Source organism: Mesocricetus auratus, unplaced genomic scaffold, assembly GCF_017639785.1.
Source record: "Mesocricetus auratus isolate SY011 unplaced genomic scaffold, BCM_Maur_2.0 Super-Scaffold_100007, whole genome shotgun sequence".
NCBI lineage: Eukaryota > Metazoa > Chordata > Mammalia > Rodentia > Cricetidae > Mesocricetus > Mesocricetus auratus.
In genome coordinates this window covers 87,463,984-87,482,783 of record NW_024429191.1, presented here as the reverse complement: position 1 = coordinate 87,482,783, position 18,800 = coordinate 87,463,984, and the positions used below count along the sequence as shown (strand labels likewise).

Below are 18,800 nucleotides of genomic sequence, written 5' to 3'. Positions count from 1 at the left end.
ATCTCTAAAAAATAAAAGTTGGCTATTAATGTCCTTCCTTGATGTCACAGCATATACATAACATTGAAGATTTAGTTAAAAAGATCAGGGTCTGCTCATGTAGTTCCCAGTCTCTTTTTCCCCACTTGCAAACTTCAGTAAAGTAAGATGAGGAACATATCGGTAATTTGTAGAGACACAATGGAGAAAAAAGTTCCCATAGGTGAATGTTAATGTATCAGCATTTTTATACAGTGCTAATTTTATGGAAGCATGAATATTTATAAATAGCTAAGTACTTTTTTTTCTCTTTCTACTGTGTAATAAGACACTTTGTTTATAAGCTGGCTGGTTTGTGCCTGCCTATAATGCTAATACTCAAGAAATTGAGTCAGGAAGGTCTTCAGTCTGAGGCCAGCCTAGGCTGCATTGCCAGATGCTGTTTCAAACAAAAACTGGTTTCTTTTAGTTCATTTAGGAGCAAGGTTAGTACTGTATAAGTTGCTGCTAAAAGATGCATTTATAATTTTTTTGGCCTATTGTAACAATTACAAAACTTGTATTATGTCTTCCCATTTTCTTTGTGTTATAAATTTATTTTTATTTCTTATGTATGTTTTTTTTGCCTGCTTGTTTGTGCACCATGTACATGCAGTGTCTGTAGAAGACAAAAGAGAGAATTGGATTCCATGGAACTGGAGTTACAGATGGTTGTTAACCTCTGTGTCAGTGCTAGGAATCAAACCCAGGTCATCTGCAAGAGCAGCAAGCAGTCTTAACCACTGAGCAGTCTCTTCAGCCCCATACTTTTTTTTTTTTTTTTTGAGAGAGGGTCTCCTCAAGTAACTCTGGCTGTCTTGGAACTTCCTAAGTAGACCAGGCTGGCCTTGAACTCACAGCGATCTTCCTTCCTCTGCTTCCTGGGTGCTAGGACTAAAGGCGTTTGCAACCACACACCTACCTTTCTTTTTAAAGATGTTCTAGAAATACCTTTTAAGAAGTAATCTATGGGTCCTTGAAGAGTAGATCAGTATTTATTCCTGGCATACAAATGGACTCTGGGAGCCCATTCCACACGAAGGGATGCTCTCTTAGCCCTGACACATGGGGGGAGGACCTAGGCCCTGCCCGGGATTATATGACAGACTCTGAAAATCTGTCATGGAAGGCCTTACCCTTCCTGGGGAGCAGAGGGGAGATAGAGAAGGGTGAGGGGCTGGGAGAAATGGGGACCTGGGGAGGAGGAAGGGAGGGAGAGGGAACTGAGAGTAATGTGTAAAAAGTTAAATAAAAAAATATATAAAAGAAGCAATGTATTATTATTTTTTATTGAAATTGCTAGATGAATTTAGCTGTAAGTGATAAGTATGTATCAACTCAATTAAATGTTTAAATTTGATGTCTTTAAAATGATTTTTTCTTCAATGCTAATGGGAAAAGAAATAAAATGTGAAATTGAATAATATAATAATTCCATCAAGCTCTGTCTGATCTGAGTGAAAATATTGAGTAAAAATAGTGACTCTAGTTGGTCTTATTAATCAGCAAGCTCACATCGTGTGAGTCTGATAATTATGCCGTTAATTGGTAAGGACTTTTGTGTTTTTGATAACCAAAGCCATCAGGGGCTTAGTTATAGTTGATTTCTTACAAAAATTATATTTACTTACTAAATTCTTGCAGTTTAAGAGAATCAGGTGCTGATAGGATTTTTGGGAGTATTAGCTTTAGTCATGAACTGCTGTTTTCAAGATTTTTGAGGCTGAGAGATAGCATTTTATCTCTATATCAACCACATTCACCTGTCACTTGACAAATACTTTATTCTGGATTACTTAACAATATTAATTTTCAGTACATGAACACATGCAAATGAATTCATTTAAAGAATAAAATAACTAAAAGAAATGTGAAGTTTAAAGTGATTTTTATTCCCTGCTGAAGCATGTTCATTTGTGCTTTTGTTGTAGGCTTTCCTGGGTTCTTCTGTATACGAGCTTGATTTTCCTTATGTCACTTCTTATGGCAGTCATTGCAACAGCTTCTTCATTATTCCCTCAGAGCAGCAGCATTGTGATTTTTCTACTGTTCTTCCTTTATGGATTATCATCTGTGAGTATTTTAATCCGAAATATCAAAGTACCTCAGTGATGTAGTTACAATCTTTTTCTTTGGTTTACTTAGTCAATTTTCCATTAATGGTATTTTTTTTTTTTTTTTTTACGAGATAGGGTTTCTCTGTATTGTTTTGGAGGCTGTCGGTCCAGCCTGGCCTCGAACTCACAGAGATTCGCCTGCCTCTGCCTCCCGGGTGCTGGGATTAAAGGCGTGCGCCACCACCGCTCGGCTGGTGGTTTTTTTTTTTTTTGGTCCATTAATGGTATTTTTAGTAAGTTACAGATAAATAACTAAATAGTACATGGTGTAGTATTGTTTTTTATTTGTTTGTTTGATTTTTCAAGACGGGGTTTCTCTGTATAGCTTTGGAGCCTGTCCTGGAACTTGCTCTGTAGACCAGGCTGGCCTCAAAGTCACAGAGATCCACCTGGCTCTGCTGGGATTAAAGGTGTGTGCCACCACTCAGCATGATATAATATAGTATTACTATGCTTTTAGAAAAAATATAGTCTCGTATTCAAATCTAACTTGTTTTGGAGTATTCTATTTTGCATGTGGTACTTCTGATACTGTATTTATGTAGTTGGTAGAAGATTGCACACTAATGTATTTCTTCCCTTTTCACGGTACTTTGACTTTTTCAAGTTAATTTATATCATAGGACAATTAATTTTAGAGGTTTTTTTTTAATGTAATTCTTTTTTTTTTTTTTTTTTTTTTTGGTTTTTCAAGACAGGGTTTCTCTGTATTGTTTTGGAGGCTGTCCTGGAACTCGCTCAGTAGACCAGGCTGGCCTTGAACTCACAGAGATCCGCCTGCCTCTGCCTCCCAAGTTCTGGGATTAAAGGCGTGCGCCACCAATGCCCGGCTTAAATAATTCTTTAGTGGTCTTGATATTCATTTGGTATATTGACTGATGAATATAACGACTGACCTTTGTTTTAAATGATTCCAGTTTTCATTATGATCGATTTATGTGCCCATCTGTATATTGTTAGATAACTTTACTATCATTTTCATTCTTTAAAATAATAAATAGCTTATATTTCTATTATAATGACCTAATATATCATTTTTAACACCAGTTTAAAATACAGATTTTGTATAAAAGGTTATTGGGGGTTTGGGGTGATGACCCAGTAGGTAAAGTGATTGCCTGATAAAGATAAGGACCTGAGTTTAAATCTCCAGCACCCACATAAAGTCTGGGTGCAGGAATGTGTCTTTGAAACCCCAGTGTGAGGTTAGAAACGGGTGGGTCCTTGGAGCTAACTATCCAACACATAGCTCCTTATGAAATCTATTGTATAGATGTGGTTATGTTTACCTATAATTCAGATAAAATATAGGCATTAATATTTGTCAATTTAAAACTTTTAAATGTGGGGGAGTGGGTGGAGGTGGGCTGGGGGGTTGGTGGGGAGGATGGGAGGGCGAGAGAATGGGAGGATTGATATGTAAAATAAGATTGTTCTTTTTTTCTTTTTCTTTTCTTTTCTTATTTTTTTGAGATCGAAAATCAGTACATGTATATTTATTTCACACATGAAGGAATGTCATACTTGACCTGACTGGGGCAATGGGGAATAAAGACACAGCAGACACATATACAGAAAAGCTGGATCAGATTGGCTCTGCTCTCCCATGGAGAATCATGGCAGCCTTTATTGTATGCCACTGAACAGGAAGGAGGTACTAGTGTGGGTCTGAGGTTGCTGTAAGGAAGCAGTCTCAGGCTGCACTCATCCAGGAGAAGGAATCTGTGGTTGATACTTACTCCACATTTTGGTTTTAGCTGAAGATTGATTGTCTATCAACAACGAAGACCAGGGAAAGACACTTCCGCTTCCATGGGTTAGGGGCATCAGCATCCATAACATAGTGGTGTTCAATTCATGAATTCTTATTTATAGAAATACACACACTCCCCACACAGAAATTGATATCCAGCAGGGTAATGTGACCTACTCAGCATGATACATTGGTGCCAGGACTGTCTCCAGTGGGATTATTTCCCTGTAGCCTTCCTACACAGAAATCCACTTGAGATTCAGCCCCTCCACACCCAGCAATATAACTTTTGTGAACTGATAGCAACTTAAAAAAAAGAAGTGGAATTGGCAGTGGTGGCAAACACCCTTAATCCCAGCACTCGGGGCAGAAGCAGAGGCTGGAGGATCTCTGTTGCCTGTTGCCTGGTCTACAAGAGCTAGTTCTAGGACAGCCTCCTCTAAAGCCACAGAAAAACCCTATCTCAAAAAACAAAAAAACAAAAAACAAAAACAAAAAGTGGAAAGTAGCTGTCTAGATAGCTCAGTTGGGAGAGAGTTAGACTGATAGACTGAAGATTGTTTCTTTCCTTTTTTTTTTTTTTTGGTTTTACGAGACAGGGTTTCTCTGTATTGTTTTGGAGGCTGTTGGACCAGCCCAGCCTCGAACTCACAGAAATCCATCTGCCTCTGCCTCCCAAGTGCTGGGATTAAAGGCGTGAGCCACCACCACCCGGCAAAGATTGTTTCTTTTTTTTTGTATTTATTTATTTATTTATATTTTAATTTTAAATAGCTTGTTTTACATGTCAATCCCAGTTCCCTCTTCCTCCTCTCCTCCAGTACCCCCCCAACCCCCCATCCTCCCACCCTATTGCCAATTCCTTCCGCATAGGGGATATCTAGAGTCTATCATTTCACTCAGGGTAGGGTCTAGGAACTTCCCTAAGAGTCCAGGCAGAGAGAGCAACCCTCTTTGTGTTATGGACACATGATGTCTGTTAGTATTCGAGGGATAAACACTGATCCACTGCTCAGGACCCCATAGGTAGCCCAGGCCTCCTTACTGACTCTCACATTCAGGGGGTCTGGATCGGTCCCATGCTGGCCTCCCAGCTGTCCGTCTGGGGTCCAAGAGCTCTCCCCTGTTTGGATCAGCTGTCTTTGCTGGTTTTGCCAGCCCATTCTTTGCCAATTTGTTCTTTGCTCCTCTCTCTCTGTCGCTGGGTTCCTTGGGTTCTGTTCAGTATTTAACTGTGGGTGTTTGCCTCTGCTTCCATCAGTCACTGGATGAAGGCTCCAGGATGGTTATAGCTATCAGGTTCACTATCAGGAATGGTCATTCGAGGTGGTCTCTACACTATTGCTTAGCTTGCCAATTGGTGTCATCCCTTTAGATCACTAGAGATCACACTGGTGCCTGATCTGTCTTCTAACCTATGATTCCCTCTCCCCCCTATGCTACCCCCCCCCCCAGTCAACCTTCCTGTTCCTCCATAACCTACTCTCTCTTCCACTTCTCCCCCTCTCTATTTCCCAGGTCCCTTTCCCCCCCACCCCTCGCCGTGTTCCCCATCTTTTCAGAGGATCTTGCCTCATTCCTCTTCTCTTGGGTACTATGCATATATGCATATCTTTTAGGTTCTTTCCTGTTTCCCAGACTCTTTGTCAGTGGAAGTGCAGACTGGCACTCTCCTGATCCATGTCTAAAATCCATATATGAGTGAGTACATACCATGTTTGTCTTCTTGTGACTGGGTTACCTCACTCAGGATGGTTTCTTCCAGTGCTATCCATTTACCTGCGAATTTCGAGATTCCATTGTTTTTTTCTGCTGAGTAATACTCCATTGTGTAAATGTACCACATTTTCTCTATCCACTGTTTAGTTGAGGGGCATCTAGGTTGCTTCCAGGTTCTGGCTATTACAAATAATGCTGCTATGAACATAGTGGAGCAGATGCCCTTGTTGTATGAATTTGCCTCCTTTGGATATATGCCTAAGAGTGGAATTGCTGGGTCTTGTGGTAGATTGATTCCCATTTTCCTGAGGAATCTCCATACTGCTTTCCAAAGTGGCTGTACGAGTTGGCACTCCCACCAGCAGTGGAGGAGTGTTCCCCTCTCTCCACATCCTCTCCAGCATAAATTGTCTTCAGTGTTTTTGATTTTAGCCATTCTGACAGGAGTAAGATGGTATCTCAAAGTTGTTTTGATTTGCATTTCCCTGATGGCTAAGGATGTTGAGCACTTTCTTAAGTGTCTCTTGGCCATTTTAGCCTCCTCTATTGAGAATTCTCTGTTTAGTTCTGTACCCTACCTTTTAATTGGATCCTTTGGTGTTTTGGAGACTTGCTTCTTGAGTTCTTTGTAAATTTTGTAGATTAGCCCTCTGTCAGATGCGGGGTCAGTGAATATCTTTTCCCATTCTGTGGACTGCCTTTTTGTCTTGTTGATTGTGTCCTTTGCCTTACAGAAGCTTTTTAGTTTCATGAGGTCCCATTTGTTAATTGTGATCTCAGTGTCTGTGCCACTGGTGTTATGTTCAGGAAGTGGTCTCCTGTACCAACTCGTTGAAGAGTATCTCCCACTTTCTCTTCTAAAAGTTTCAGTGTGGCTGGACTTATGTTGAGATCTTTGATCCATTTGGACTTAAGTTTTACAAGGCGATAAACATGGATCTATCTGCAGTCTTCTGCATACCAGTACCCAGTTATGCCAGCACCATTTGTTGAAGATGCTTTCTTTTTTCCATTGTATAGTTTTAGCTTCTTTGTCAAAAATCAAGTGTTCATAGGTGTGTGGGTTAAAATCAGGGTTTTCAATTCGGTTCCATTGGTCTGCCTGCCTATTTTTGTGCCAATACCAAGCTGTTTTCAGGACTATAGCTCTATAATAGAGCTTGAAGTCAGGTATGGTGATGCCTCCTGAAGTTCCTTTATTGTATAGGGTTGTTTTGGCTATCCTGGGCCTTTTGTTTTTCCATATAAAGTTGATGAATGTTCTTTCCAAGTCCTTAAAGAATTGTGATGGAATTTTGATCGGGATTGCTTTTGGCAAGATTGCCATTTTTATTATGTTGATCCTACCAATCCAAGAGCATGGGAGATCTTTCCATTTTCTGGTATCCTCTTTGATTTCTTTCTTTAAAGACTCAAAGTTCTTGATATACAGGTCTTTCACTTCCTTGGTTAACATTATCCCCAGATATTTGATGCTGTTTATGGCTATTGTAAAGGGTGAGGTTTCTCTGATTTCTTTCTCAGTCACTTCATCGTCTGTATATAATAGGGCCACTGATTTTTTTTGAGTTTACTTTGTATACTGCCACTTTGCTGAAGGTGTTTATCAGTTCTAGGAGTTCCCTTGCGGAGTTTTTCGGGTCACTTATGTAAACTATCATATCATCTGCAAATAGTGAAAGTTTGACTTCTTCTTTTCCTATTTGTATCCCTTTTATCTCCTTTTGTTGTCTTATTGCTGTAGCTAGGACTTCAAGTACAATATTGAAGAGATATGGAGAGAGTGGACAGCCTTGTCTTGTTCCTGATTTTCGAGGAATTGTGTTGAGTTTCTCTCCATTTAGTTTGATGTTAGCTGTTGGTTTACTGTATATTGCTTTTATTATATTCAGGTACGTTCCTGTTATCCCTGATCTCTCTAGGACCTTTATCATGAAGGGGTGCTGGAGTTTGTCAAAGGCTTTTTCAGCATCTAGTGAGATGATCATGTGGTTTTTCTTTTGCAGTTTGTTAATATGGTGGATTACATTGATAGATTTTCTAATGTTGAACCATCCCTGCATTCCTGGGATGAAGCCTACTTGATCATGGTGGATGATTTTTCTGATGTGTTCTTGAATCGGGTTTGCTAGTATTTTATTGAGTATTTTTGCATCGATGTTCATGAGGAAAATTGGTCTATAGTTTTCTTTCTTAGTTGTGTCTTTGTGTGGCTTGGATATCAAGGTAATTGTAGCCTCGTAAAAAGAGTTTGGCAGTGAGCCTCCTGCTTCTATTGTGTGGAATACTTTGAGGAGTATTGGAACGAACCCTTCTTTGAATTTCTGGTAGAATTCTGCACTGAAGCCATCTGGGCCTGGGCTTTTTTTTTGTTTGTTTGGGAGACTTTTGGTAACTGCTTCTATTTCATTAAGGGTTATAGGTCTGTTTAGATTGTTTATCTGCTCTTGATTTAGTTTTGGCAAGTGATATCTATCCAGGAAATTGTCCATTTCCTTTAAATTTTCAAATTTTGTGGAGTACAGATTTTCAAAGTATGCCCTGATGATTCTCTGGATTTCCTCAGAGTCTGTTGTTATGTCCCTCTTTTCATTTCTGATTTTGTTAATTAGCATGCTCTCTCTCTGTCTTTTGGTTAGTTTGGACAGAGGTTTGTCTATTTTGCTGATTTTCTCAAAGAACTAACTCTGTTTCATTGATTCTTCTCAATGTTCTCCTGGTTCTACTTGATTGATTTCAGCCCTCAATTTGATTATTTCCTGGCGTCTGCTCCTCCTGGGTGAGTTTGCTTCTTTTTTTTCTATAACGTTCAGCTGTGCTATTAATTCTCTAGTATGACTGTTCTCCAGTTTCTTTATGTGGGCACTTAGTGCTATGAACTTTCCTCTCAGCACTGCTTTCAAAGTGTCCCATAGGTTTGCATATGTTGTGTCTTCATTCTCATTGAATTCCAGGAAGTCTTTAATTTCTTTTTGTATTTCTTCCTTTACCCAGGGATGGTGCAATTGAGCATTGTTCAGTTTCCATGAGTTTGTAGGGTTTCGGCGATTTGTGTTATTGTTGAATTCTAATTTTAATGCATGGTGGTCTGAGAAGATACAGGGGGTTATTCCAATTTTTTCATATCTGTGGAGATTTGCTATGTTTCCTATTATGTGGTCAATTTTAGAGAAGATTCCATGTGGCGCTGAGAAGAAGTTATATCCCTTTGTGTTTGGGTAGAATGTTCTATAGATGTCTGTTAAACCCAGTTGGGTCATAACTTCTATTAGTTCTTTTGTTTCTTTGTTAAGTTTCTGTCTGGAGGTCCTGTCTAGCAGTCAGAGCGGAGTGTTGAAGCCTCCTACTATTAGTGTGTGAGATTTTATGTGCAATTTGAGCTTTGGTAATGTTTCTTTCACAAATGTAGGTGCCTTTGTATTTGGGGTGTAGATGTTTAAAATTGAGACTTCATCTTGATGGACTTTTCCTTTGATGAATATGAAATGTCCTTCATCTCTTTTGATTGATTTTAATTTGAATTCTAGTTTGTTAGATATTAGGATTGCTATACCCGCTTGTTTCTTGGGCCCGTTTGATTGGAAAATCTTTTCCCAACCCTTTACCCTGAGATACCATATGTCTTTGATGTTGAGATGTGTTTCTTGTATGCAGCAGAAGGATGGGTTCTGTCTTCGTATCCATTTTGCTAGTCTGTGTCTTTTTATAGGCAAGTTGAGGCCGTTGACATTGAGGGATATCAATGACCATTGATTGATGATTCTTGTTTGTGCTTGATTTATTGGTAGTGAAGTTATTTTGTGTAGTTTCTCCTCCCTTTTTCTTTTGGTGTTTTGTAAAGTGGGATTATATATTGCCTGTGTCTTTGTGTGTGTAGTTATCTTCCTTGGATCTAGGTTTTCCTTCTAGCACTTTCTGTAGAGCTGGATTCATGGACATGTATTGTTTAAATCTGGCTTTGTCATGGAATATTTTGTTTTCTCCATCTATGGTAATTGAAAGCTTTGCTGGATATAGTAGTCTGGGCTGGCATCCTTGTTCCCTTAGCGTTTGTAGGACATCTGTCCAGGATCTTCTGGCTTTCATCGTTTCCATTGAGAAGTCAGGTGTAATTCGGATATGTCTGCCTTTATATGTTACTTGGCCTTTTTCTTTAGCTACTCTTAATATTTTCTCTTTATTCTGTAGGTTTGATGTTTTGATTATTATATGGCGAGGTGACTTCTTTTTCTGGTCCAGCCTATTTGGTGTTCTGTAAGATTTTTGTATTTTCATAGGCATATCCTTCTTTAGGTTAGGGAAGTTTTCTTCTGTGATTTTGTTGAATATGTTTTCTGTACCTTTGAGCTGTATTTCTTCTCCTTCTTCTATACCTTTTATTCTCAGGTTTGGCTTCTTCACGGTGTCCCATATTTCCTGGATATTTTGTGTTAAGGATTTGTTGGTTTTGAGATTTTCTTTGGTTGACGACTCTATGTCCTCTAATGAGTCTTCAACACCTGAGATTCTCTCTTCTATCTCTTGTATTCTATTGGTGATACTTGCATCTGTAGTTCCTGATCGTTTACCCAGCTTTTCCGTTTCCATCATCCCCTCCTTCTGTGTTTTCTTCATTGTTTCTATTTCAGCTTTCAATCTTTCAACTGTTTGAGTTTTTCCTTCATTTGTTTGGTTGTTTTTTCTTGGTACTCTTTAGATTCTTTGAGAGATTTGTCTATTTCTTGAATTTTTTCCCCCATTTCATGGATTTTTTTTGTTTTTTTTCCCTCTATTTCTTTAAGGGATTTCCTCGTTTCTTCTTTGAGGGTCTCTATCATCTTCATAAAATGATTTTTAAGGTCTGTCTCCTCTGCTTCATCTATGTAGTGCTTTTAAGGTCTTGCTGGTGTTGGTTCCCTAGATTCTGGTGGAGTCATGTTAGTCTTTTGATTGCTGAGTGAGCTCTTATTCTGTCTTCTTCCCATTTCTTCTTCCCGTGGGTGCTGGTGGGGTCTTTCTGTCTCCACTGGTCTCCTTCCTTCCTGAAGCTGACTGGGATCGTCGGAGTTTGGGGCCTGGAAGGGCTGATGTCTTTCCTGGCTGGCTGGGATTGTTGGAGTTTGGGGCCTGGAAGGGCTGATGTCTTTCCTGTGTGGGCGGGTCTTCTGGATGCCAGGAGTGGCCCCGGAATATCGAGGGAGGGGATGGGTGGTCGGGCGGAGGATGGGGTGTGTCCTCCTGTGAGACCCAAGCTCACCTGGCTGGCTGGGATCGCTGGAGTTTGGGGCCTGGAAGGCGAAGATTGTTTCTAAAATGAAAAAAAATAATTATAAAGTGGAGAAAAAATTTTAAATGTGTATTACTTTTTGTGAATACAAAGCTTCTTCCTGTAACATTTAGAAATTATATTTTAACAGCTATAGTTTCTTTCACAACTTGCTTTCACAAAAACTTAATTTTGCTTTTGTGTCAGTGTATATGAGTTATACATTAACCTTAACATTTATGCTTTTTAGGTGTTTTTTGCTTTAATGCTGACACCTCTTTTTAAAAAATCAAAACACGTGGGAGCAGTTGAGTTTTTTGTCACTGTGGCATTTGGATTTGTTGGCCTTTTGATAGTCCTCATGGAAAACTTCCCCAAATCACTAGTGTGGCTCTTCAGTCCTTTCTGTCAGTGTACCTTTCTGATTGGCATTGCCCAGGTAGGTAATCTATCCATCTTTCATTCACCAAGTACTTTCTCTTTTTTCTAGTTTGAAAGAAATTAGAGTATGTATTATATCTACTACCACTTAGAATGTTTCCAATTTTAAGTTTTCACTTAAATATCTTGCTTACAAGTTCTTCAGTTTTTGCTTTAGTGTGTCCCTTGACTGTTTCAGTGTAATAACTCAGTTTATTAGAAGTCACTGGTTTGAATTCCAAATAATCTTCATTGCTCTGTTATAAGCACTTTCGAATTTATTTCAGAGCACTGAGCAGAAAATTGTGTATGGAAAGAACAAAGTTGCCATGTGTAAAATAATAAAATGTTAGGTGTGTGTGGTAGGTTGTATTGATGTAGGAACTATGGAATTGTCATTCATCTAAATAATATTTAGAATTAGGGGCAGGACAAATGTCTTAGTGGTTAAGAGAATTAGCTACTTTTCTAGAGGTTCAAAGTCCAGTTCCTTGCACCCACACGATGGCTTTCAAGTGTCTATTATTGTAGTTACAGGGATCTGATGCTCCTTTTTGCTTCTTAGAGCACATACACGGTGTCCAGTTATACATTAAGGCAAAACACCTGTATATGTGAAATAAAAAGATTTAAATTAAGACTATTTATGTTATAAATTTAATTTTTTTATTTTTCTTACATGTGCAGTCAGAGTCAAATTAAAAAAATAAGTAACTATATGATAGGACAAAGTCAGTTATTATGTGTGATTTGTTTTGATGTTTTGTAGATGTTTTATGAAGTAACATTACAGTAGATTATTTATAAATGTATTAATTACTTGAAACTTAAGAGTTATTGTTACACACTTTGAGACTATACTGTTGCATACAAGCTTAAGAAGCACAGACTGGGACAAAAAAGAATTAATATGCAGGCATGTTGGCACATTCCTTTAATCTCAGCACACCTTTAAATTCTTTAATCAGGAGGCAGAGGCAGGCAGATCTCTGTGAAATCAAGGTCAGTCCAGTTTACATAGAGAGACCATATCTCAAAAACAAAACAAACAAACAAAAAAAAACCTCGCACACAATAGAAACCACAATTAAATGAATACTTTAGATAAACTTTTTTTTGGTGGTCCTTACTGTTTTCCTTATGAGAGTATGTTACTAATTACTTTTTAAATAGTTTTGTTAATGTCACTCTGGATAGAATGAATTATGCTTAGTAGCATTAGCTCTGTTCTAATCATTTTTTAGGGAATAAAGTTGGTGTTTTTGTTTTCAGGTCATGCATTTAGAAGATTTTAATGAAGGTGCCTTATTTTCTAATTTGACCGAAGGCCCCTCTCCTCTAATCATTACTATTATCATGCTAGCTCTTGATAGTGTATTCTATGTCCTCCTGGCTGTCTATCTTGATCAAGTCATTCCAGGTATGTGGTTGGCTACTATAAAGATTCTAAAGTAATATTGCTCATATAGGATCAGTTTAACTTTTAACCCCTGTTCGAGTATTTTAAGTCATTGATGGTTTAATTTGCTTTTAAGTAATATTATATGCATATAGTCACAATATATATCATGTTGTATATTTATTAGCCACTAGTGAAAATAAGGAGATTGTGTAACAAGAGAGATGTTTGTTTTGAAATTCACAACCCTATCCTTTTTATGTTAATCTTTTTAAACTATTTTATTTTACCCTTTAAGGTCAAAACTATGAAGCAATCTTGTAACTCCAAACACTTTTTTTCAGCTTTTAAAAATTTAATTTTTAAAAATGAAAATACAATTACTTCATGCCCCCTTTCATTTTACTCCCTCCAACTCTTTTCATGCCCCCCCCCAAATTCATGACCTCTTTTTGTTATAGTTATATCTGTCTTTCTCTCTGTCTATCCAAATATCTATCTAAATGCCTAAGTCCCTTAGTGATATGTGCATATGATCTCAGGGTTGACCATGTCACCTTTTATCTTTACCATGTTCTTGAGTTTCTCAATACATTTTTTTCTATATTCCAGGTCTGTCTAATATGGTAAATACTATTTAATATGACTTTATTTAATTAATTATTACTATTATTTTTTGAGACAAGGTCTTACTCTGTAATTTTTTCTGGCCTGGAACTTGATGTGGGGTTTCTGCTGGCTTTAAACTCAGAATCTGTCTGCCTCTGTTTTCTAAGCGCTACGAGTCAATGTGTGTGCTGTCACACCCATCTAATAAGACTTTTCAAATTAAAATGAGGTTATTTACTATGACTTTAAAAATGCTTTCAGGAATAATTTTTTATAACTCAGTTTTAAATTTCAATTTTTAGGGGAATTTGGCTTAAGGAGATCATCTTTATACTTTCTAAAACCATCGTATTGGTCAAAAACCAAAAGAAGTTACAAGGAGCTATCAGAGGGCAACATCAATGGGAATATTAGTCTTAGTGAAATTGTTGAGCCTGTTTCTTCAGAATTTGTAGGAAAAGAAGCTATAAGGTATGATTCATTTTCGAAAGTATAGCTAGTACTGCTGATGGAAATTGTGACATTTAAATCCTATGTTTTGCTATCATTAAATATATGGAATGAGAAAAATCATATTTGTAGGTAGGTTGATATTGATGACATGAAATGACATCTAGTTTATATCCCCTTTATTAGTGTAAAAAGCAATTAGTGAAAGATGAATCTGTAAACTCCTTGGAACAAGTGTTTACTTAAAAGTTGTCTCAGCATGAAAATGGGTGAATGATGCATAAAATGGAGCTCATCAGTTTACTTTCATAGCTGCTAGGATAACTGTGACCTTAATGTCAGTTTTCTTTGGATTTTTGTTTTAGCAGGAAGGTGGTTTATTATTTTTCCCTATTAAATATTTCAACCTTTTCTTTCCTCTATTTTTGTACAAGAATGCAGATTTATTCTTGTTTTGAACATGTGCTTATAAAATATCCCATCCATTTTTCCTCAAAATTTGCATATCTGTTATCCAAGTATGTGGGTACATCACTGTCTTAATACTTTAGAGAGCATCTTATATTGCTAGAGATGTATGTCTAGTTCAGAATTTAAAAGCTATGTCTTAAAGCATTAAGGCATCTTGGATAAAAATATCATAATGTATAAACACATGTTATCATAATTTTTTGTGTATACTTTTAATATAAATCTGTGTTTTTCAGAATAAGTGGTATTCAGAAGGCCTATAGAAAAAAAAATGAAAATGTGGAGGCTTTGAGAAGTAAGTAGCTTGCTGCCCAGAGCTAAGTCTATAGCAGCATCGTAGTAGAAATGGAGAAGTTAAACTTACCTGCTTTGATTTTTTTTGTGTCTTACTATTATAGGTACTTTATGTGTCTGATGTTGATAATAAAATTTATAACAAGGAAGCTAGTAAAGCCAGAAAATGATACCTGTTAACATGAAAATACCTAATAATTTGAACCAGTTTATATTCTTTTCTTTTACACTTTATTATTGTACACATGAATACATATTAGTTATCTTTTAGCAATGTGTCAGAGTCTTCCAGGATCAGTAAAATACACATACACTGACATTTTTAATTTATGTGACTTTAGTCTGATAGAGTACATTGGTATGATAGTATGGTTTTATTTTACATTGATCCATTAATATAATGCAATTTACCATTCCTTCTTTGGGCATTTTGAATGTTCTTTTTTCTAAAGTACCTATTTAAGTTTTTCATTTTCAATATTTAGGTTTATGACCTTAGTTAGATAATGGAATTCAAATATCCTATTGTAATCTGAAGTTTACCTTTTGGTTCTGAACAGTGTGCTTTCATGAGCATAAGCAAATTCTTCACTTAAATTAGTCTTTAGATATGAGTCTATAATTTCTGGATGCAGTGCCATTAATGAGGAATGATTCTTAATTATTTTACTTAACATTTAAGGTTAGCTATAGCATCCAGTATGAGCTACTCAACTGGAAGTTATTGTCAATGCCAAGAAACAAGAGAAAGAATAAATGATACCCAGGTTGTAAAGGAACCAGTGAAATCAACTTATTTGCAGATGAAATGATCAATCTCTGTAATAAATATAGTGAAACTAAAAATGTCTTTAGAAAGTTGATAGGATACAAGATAAACATATAAAAATCAATTACATGTCTGCATTCTACTATTAAATAAATGAAAATTAAAGTAATAAGTATTCACTGTAGCATTAAAATATGCACTTTAGATAAATCTGACAAGAATGTAAAGATTTGTATCTTAAGAAGTACAGAACATTTTTGACAAAAGTTTAGACAAGGCAGAAATGCCATGTTTAAGTGTTGGAAGAGTCACACTCTGTCAGAATTCTATTAGACTTTTTGTTCATTTTGAAAAGTGGATTCTAAAGTTATATATAAATCAAATGACTTAGAATTCCCCAAACAAATTTGGAGTTTAGCATTTCCTTGTTTCAAGATTATAGTAATCAAGACTTCTTTTTGGTATGAAAGAAAGAGTGAAATCAGTGAAATAGAGAATACAGAAATGTTACATTTTGGTTGTGAGCCATCTCCAGCCCAGAAATACTGTATTTTTATGGACAATTAAATTTTCAATAAAGTTTAAAACAAAACTAGAAAAATATGAATTATGATTCATGTTGAGCATTGTATAAAAAACCTAGTGAAAAGTGGGTCATACAACCAAATACAAAACTTATGACAATAAAACTTAAAGAACTAAAACTAGGAGAAATATATTTTTTGCCTGTTTTTTTTTGAGACAGGATTTCCTGTGTAGCTTTGGAGGCTGTCCTGGAACTAGCTCTTGTAGACCATGCTGGTCTCAAACTCACAGAGATCCAACTGCCTCTGCCTCCCAAGTGCTGGGATCAAAGGCATGCACTACCACTGCCCAGCCTACGAGAAATATTTTGAGACTTTGCTAAACAAAAGTTTTATAGGTATGGCTCCAAAAGCACAGACTGTTACTGATTGAAAATTAAAGTTGTATGCTCTTTGTAAGACACTGCTAAGGAAATGAAAAAAATAATAGATTGGAAGAAAGGTCCTCCAACAAAGCACTTGTATCTAGAGTATTAGAAAGTGCTATTAAAATTCAAAAATAAGAAAACAACAGACTATATGTTCTAGTTCATTTCTTGTTGCTGCGATAAACACAATGAGCAAAAGCAACCTGGGCAAGAAAGGTTTTATTTCATCTTACACTTCAGTCCATCATTGAAGGAAGTCAAGACAGGAATATAAGTAGGAGCTGAAGCCAAAACCATGGAGGAACACTGCATACAGGCTTTTGTCCCTGGCTCATGGCACCGCCCACTGTGGGTTGGGCCCTCCCATACCAACCAACAAGAGTGAACCACGCAGGCATGTCCACAGGCCAATCTGAGGGAGGCATTCTACCACTTTAGACTCTCAAAAAACTTGGAACTGTGTCAAATTGACAGCTTCCTGATGCTAAGACACCATGGAATAAGTGGACAACATATTTAAACAAATGTTTTACCAGTGAGGAAAAATGGATTGCATATCAGTACATGAAATTATGTTAGATGTTATTACTCATTATGGCAATACAAATTAAAATCACAATGAGATAATTAAAATTTCAAATACTCATTATGTATAGTAATGGGCATATAGGAAATATATACTTTACTGACATAGGTTTGTGTGCACATATATGTGTGCACAGATTATTGGTATATTACTTTGAGCTCCTCTGAGACAGTTAAGTCATGATCTTGTTAGAAGTCTCTTAGTGAATCATCTCCTACATTATACTAAAAAAAATCCTACAATTTTAATTTGGTTTTCAAGAAACAAGGTTTTGCTATACAGTCTTAGTATGGTCTTGAACTCTTCTCTCTGCCACCCTAGTGACCCACCCGACTGACTCACCTCCACATTAACCTGGGTTACTGACTTGGGGCATGAGACTTCCCTCCTGCTCCTTTTTACATTTCTGCTGTGCATGCAGAAACCCTGCTCTCACTCAGAGGATTAGGAGAGTTTATTCTGCAGCCAAATAGGAGTGACCGTGGCCAGGAACACTGGTTTAGAGGATCCCAGATTGTGTGTTCTAGGGTAGTAGCAAAATACAGAAACTCAACAGTAAAGGCACTTTTCAATTATAAAGCAGGGAATTGGGCTGCTACAGGCCTCGGGTGCCATCTGATATACTCTTAGCTTTGGTTAGTGGAAGCTAGTTATCTATTAATATGTTCCAAAGGATTTTTCCTGTTAGTCACAGGGATGTTAGGTCAAACACAGAGGAGGGAAGGGAATGGCTATTACAGGGGCTCACGGTAGCCCAAGATAAATTATAATTAGGTTCTGGACCTGCAACCTTTCAGCGTCTCCGGATCATGGACGTTCTAATCAGTTAGTCAGCCTTGCATGGTGAGTGAGCAGTGAAGCCCCCTGCCAGGAGCTTTCTTTTAGTCTAGGGCTATTTCTTGACTAGTTCATTCCTGTTTTATCATTTCAGCTGTTCATTGCTGTCCTCCAGCTGTTTGCATATTCATCTGGTTATACATAATTCATTAAATTGAACCATTAGGGCTGGAGAGATAGATGACTTAGTAGTTAGGAACACTGGCTTTGTTTCCAGAGGATCTGGATTCAGGTCCCAGCACCTATAGTTCACAGTGGTCTGTAGCTGCACTTCCAAGGGATCTAATACATAAGCAGGCAAAACATCTGTGCACATAAAATAAGATAAAGTACACTTACAATGGAACCTTTTAAGTATTCTCTTAGCCTTTCCTGTGCTTCTGGCATCAATTCCTTGCTTTGTTCTTTTTTTTTTCCCACTGTCTTTAAGATATCTTCATATACCTCCGTGAGATAAATTTTTGTTTTAATTTCTTTGACAATTCTTAAAGGTCAATACACAGAAAAGTTCAAATATTTTGCGTAAGCCTTTAAATTTTAGTGTCAGAACAAATCATTAACAGTTTACATTTCCTACTGTCCATACCACTGACTATGTTGAGTCTACTTAACCTGCTTAAAGTATGTTGTTAACTTCATGTGTTGAAATTTGTCTTTCTTAATATTGCTTGGAATTACGAGTTGCCTTACATAGCTGAACAAAATAAAAACCACATTTGGTGTTCTTTTTTTTCTCCTTGAACTAGATTTGTCATTTGACATATATGAAGGTCAAATTACTGCATTACTGGGCCATAGTGGAACAGGGAAAAGTACACTGATGAATATTCTTTGTGGATTGTGCCCTCCATCTGATGGTAAGAGTTTTTCCATTTAAAAAAATCTTAAATTTTTTAAAGCATTATTAACAAAGGAGTCACGGTATGAAAACAATTATTTGTCCTCTTTACATTCTATACTTGATGATTGGTGTTAATGATCTGGAATAGCTATTTCTGTATCTATTAAGAAGTTTTTTTTATTGTATGCACTCATTTTTTTTTAAATAAAAAAATTGGTCCCATGGTATTTAATCAAGTAAAAAAATTAAAATTTTAACTATTTTGATTTACTTTTTATTTATTTTATATACTTATTTCTATCACATGTTTATATGTATAC

The 18,800-nt window shown here is 36.8% G+C and overlaps 1 protein-coding gene across 5 annotated transcripts in view; it reads left to right on the top strand.

Annotated features, from left to right (window-relative positions):
- Window positions 1-18,800, top strand: part of Abca5 (ATP binding cassette subfamily A member 5) — a 72,039-nt gene that overhangs the window by 16,940 nt on the left and 36,299 nt on the right. For all 5 annotated transcript variants that reach the window (XM_013113362.2, XM_013113360.2, XM_013113358.2 and 2 more), the window contains 6 exons: window positions 1,950-2,091; window positions 11,103-11,291; window positions 12,545-12,692; window positions 13,583-13,751; window positions 14,438-14,496; window positions 18,386-18,496. In XM_013113362.2, coding sequence (XP_012968816.1) covers window positions 1,950-2,091; window positions 11,103-11,291; window positions 12,545-12,692; window positions 13,583-13,751; window positions 14,438-14,496; window positions 18,386-18,496 — 818 coding nt within the window. The remainder of the gene's footprint in view (window positions 1-1,949; window positions 2,092-11,102; window positions 11,292-12,544; window positions 12,693-13,582; window positions 13,752-14,437; window positions 14,497-18,385; window positions 18,497-18,800) is intronic.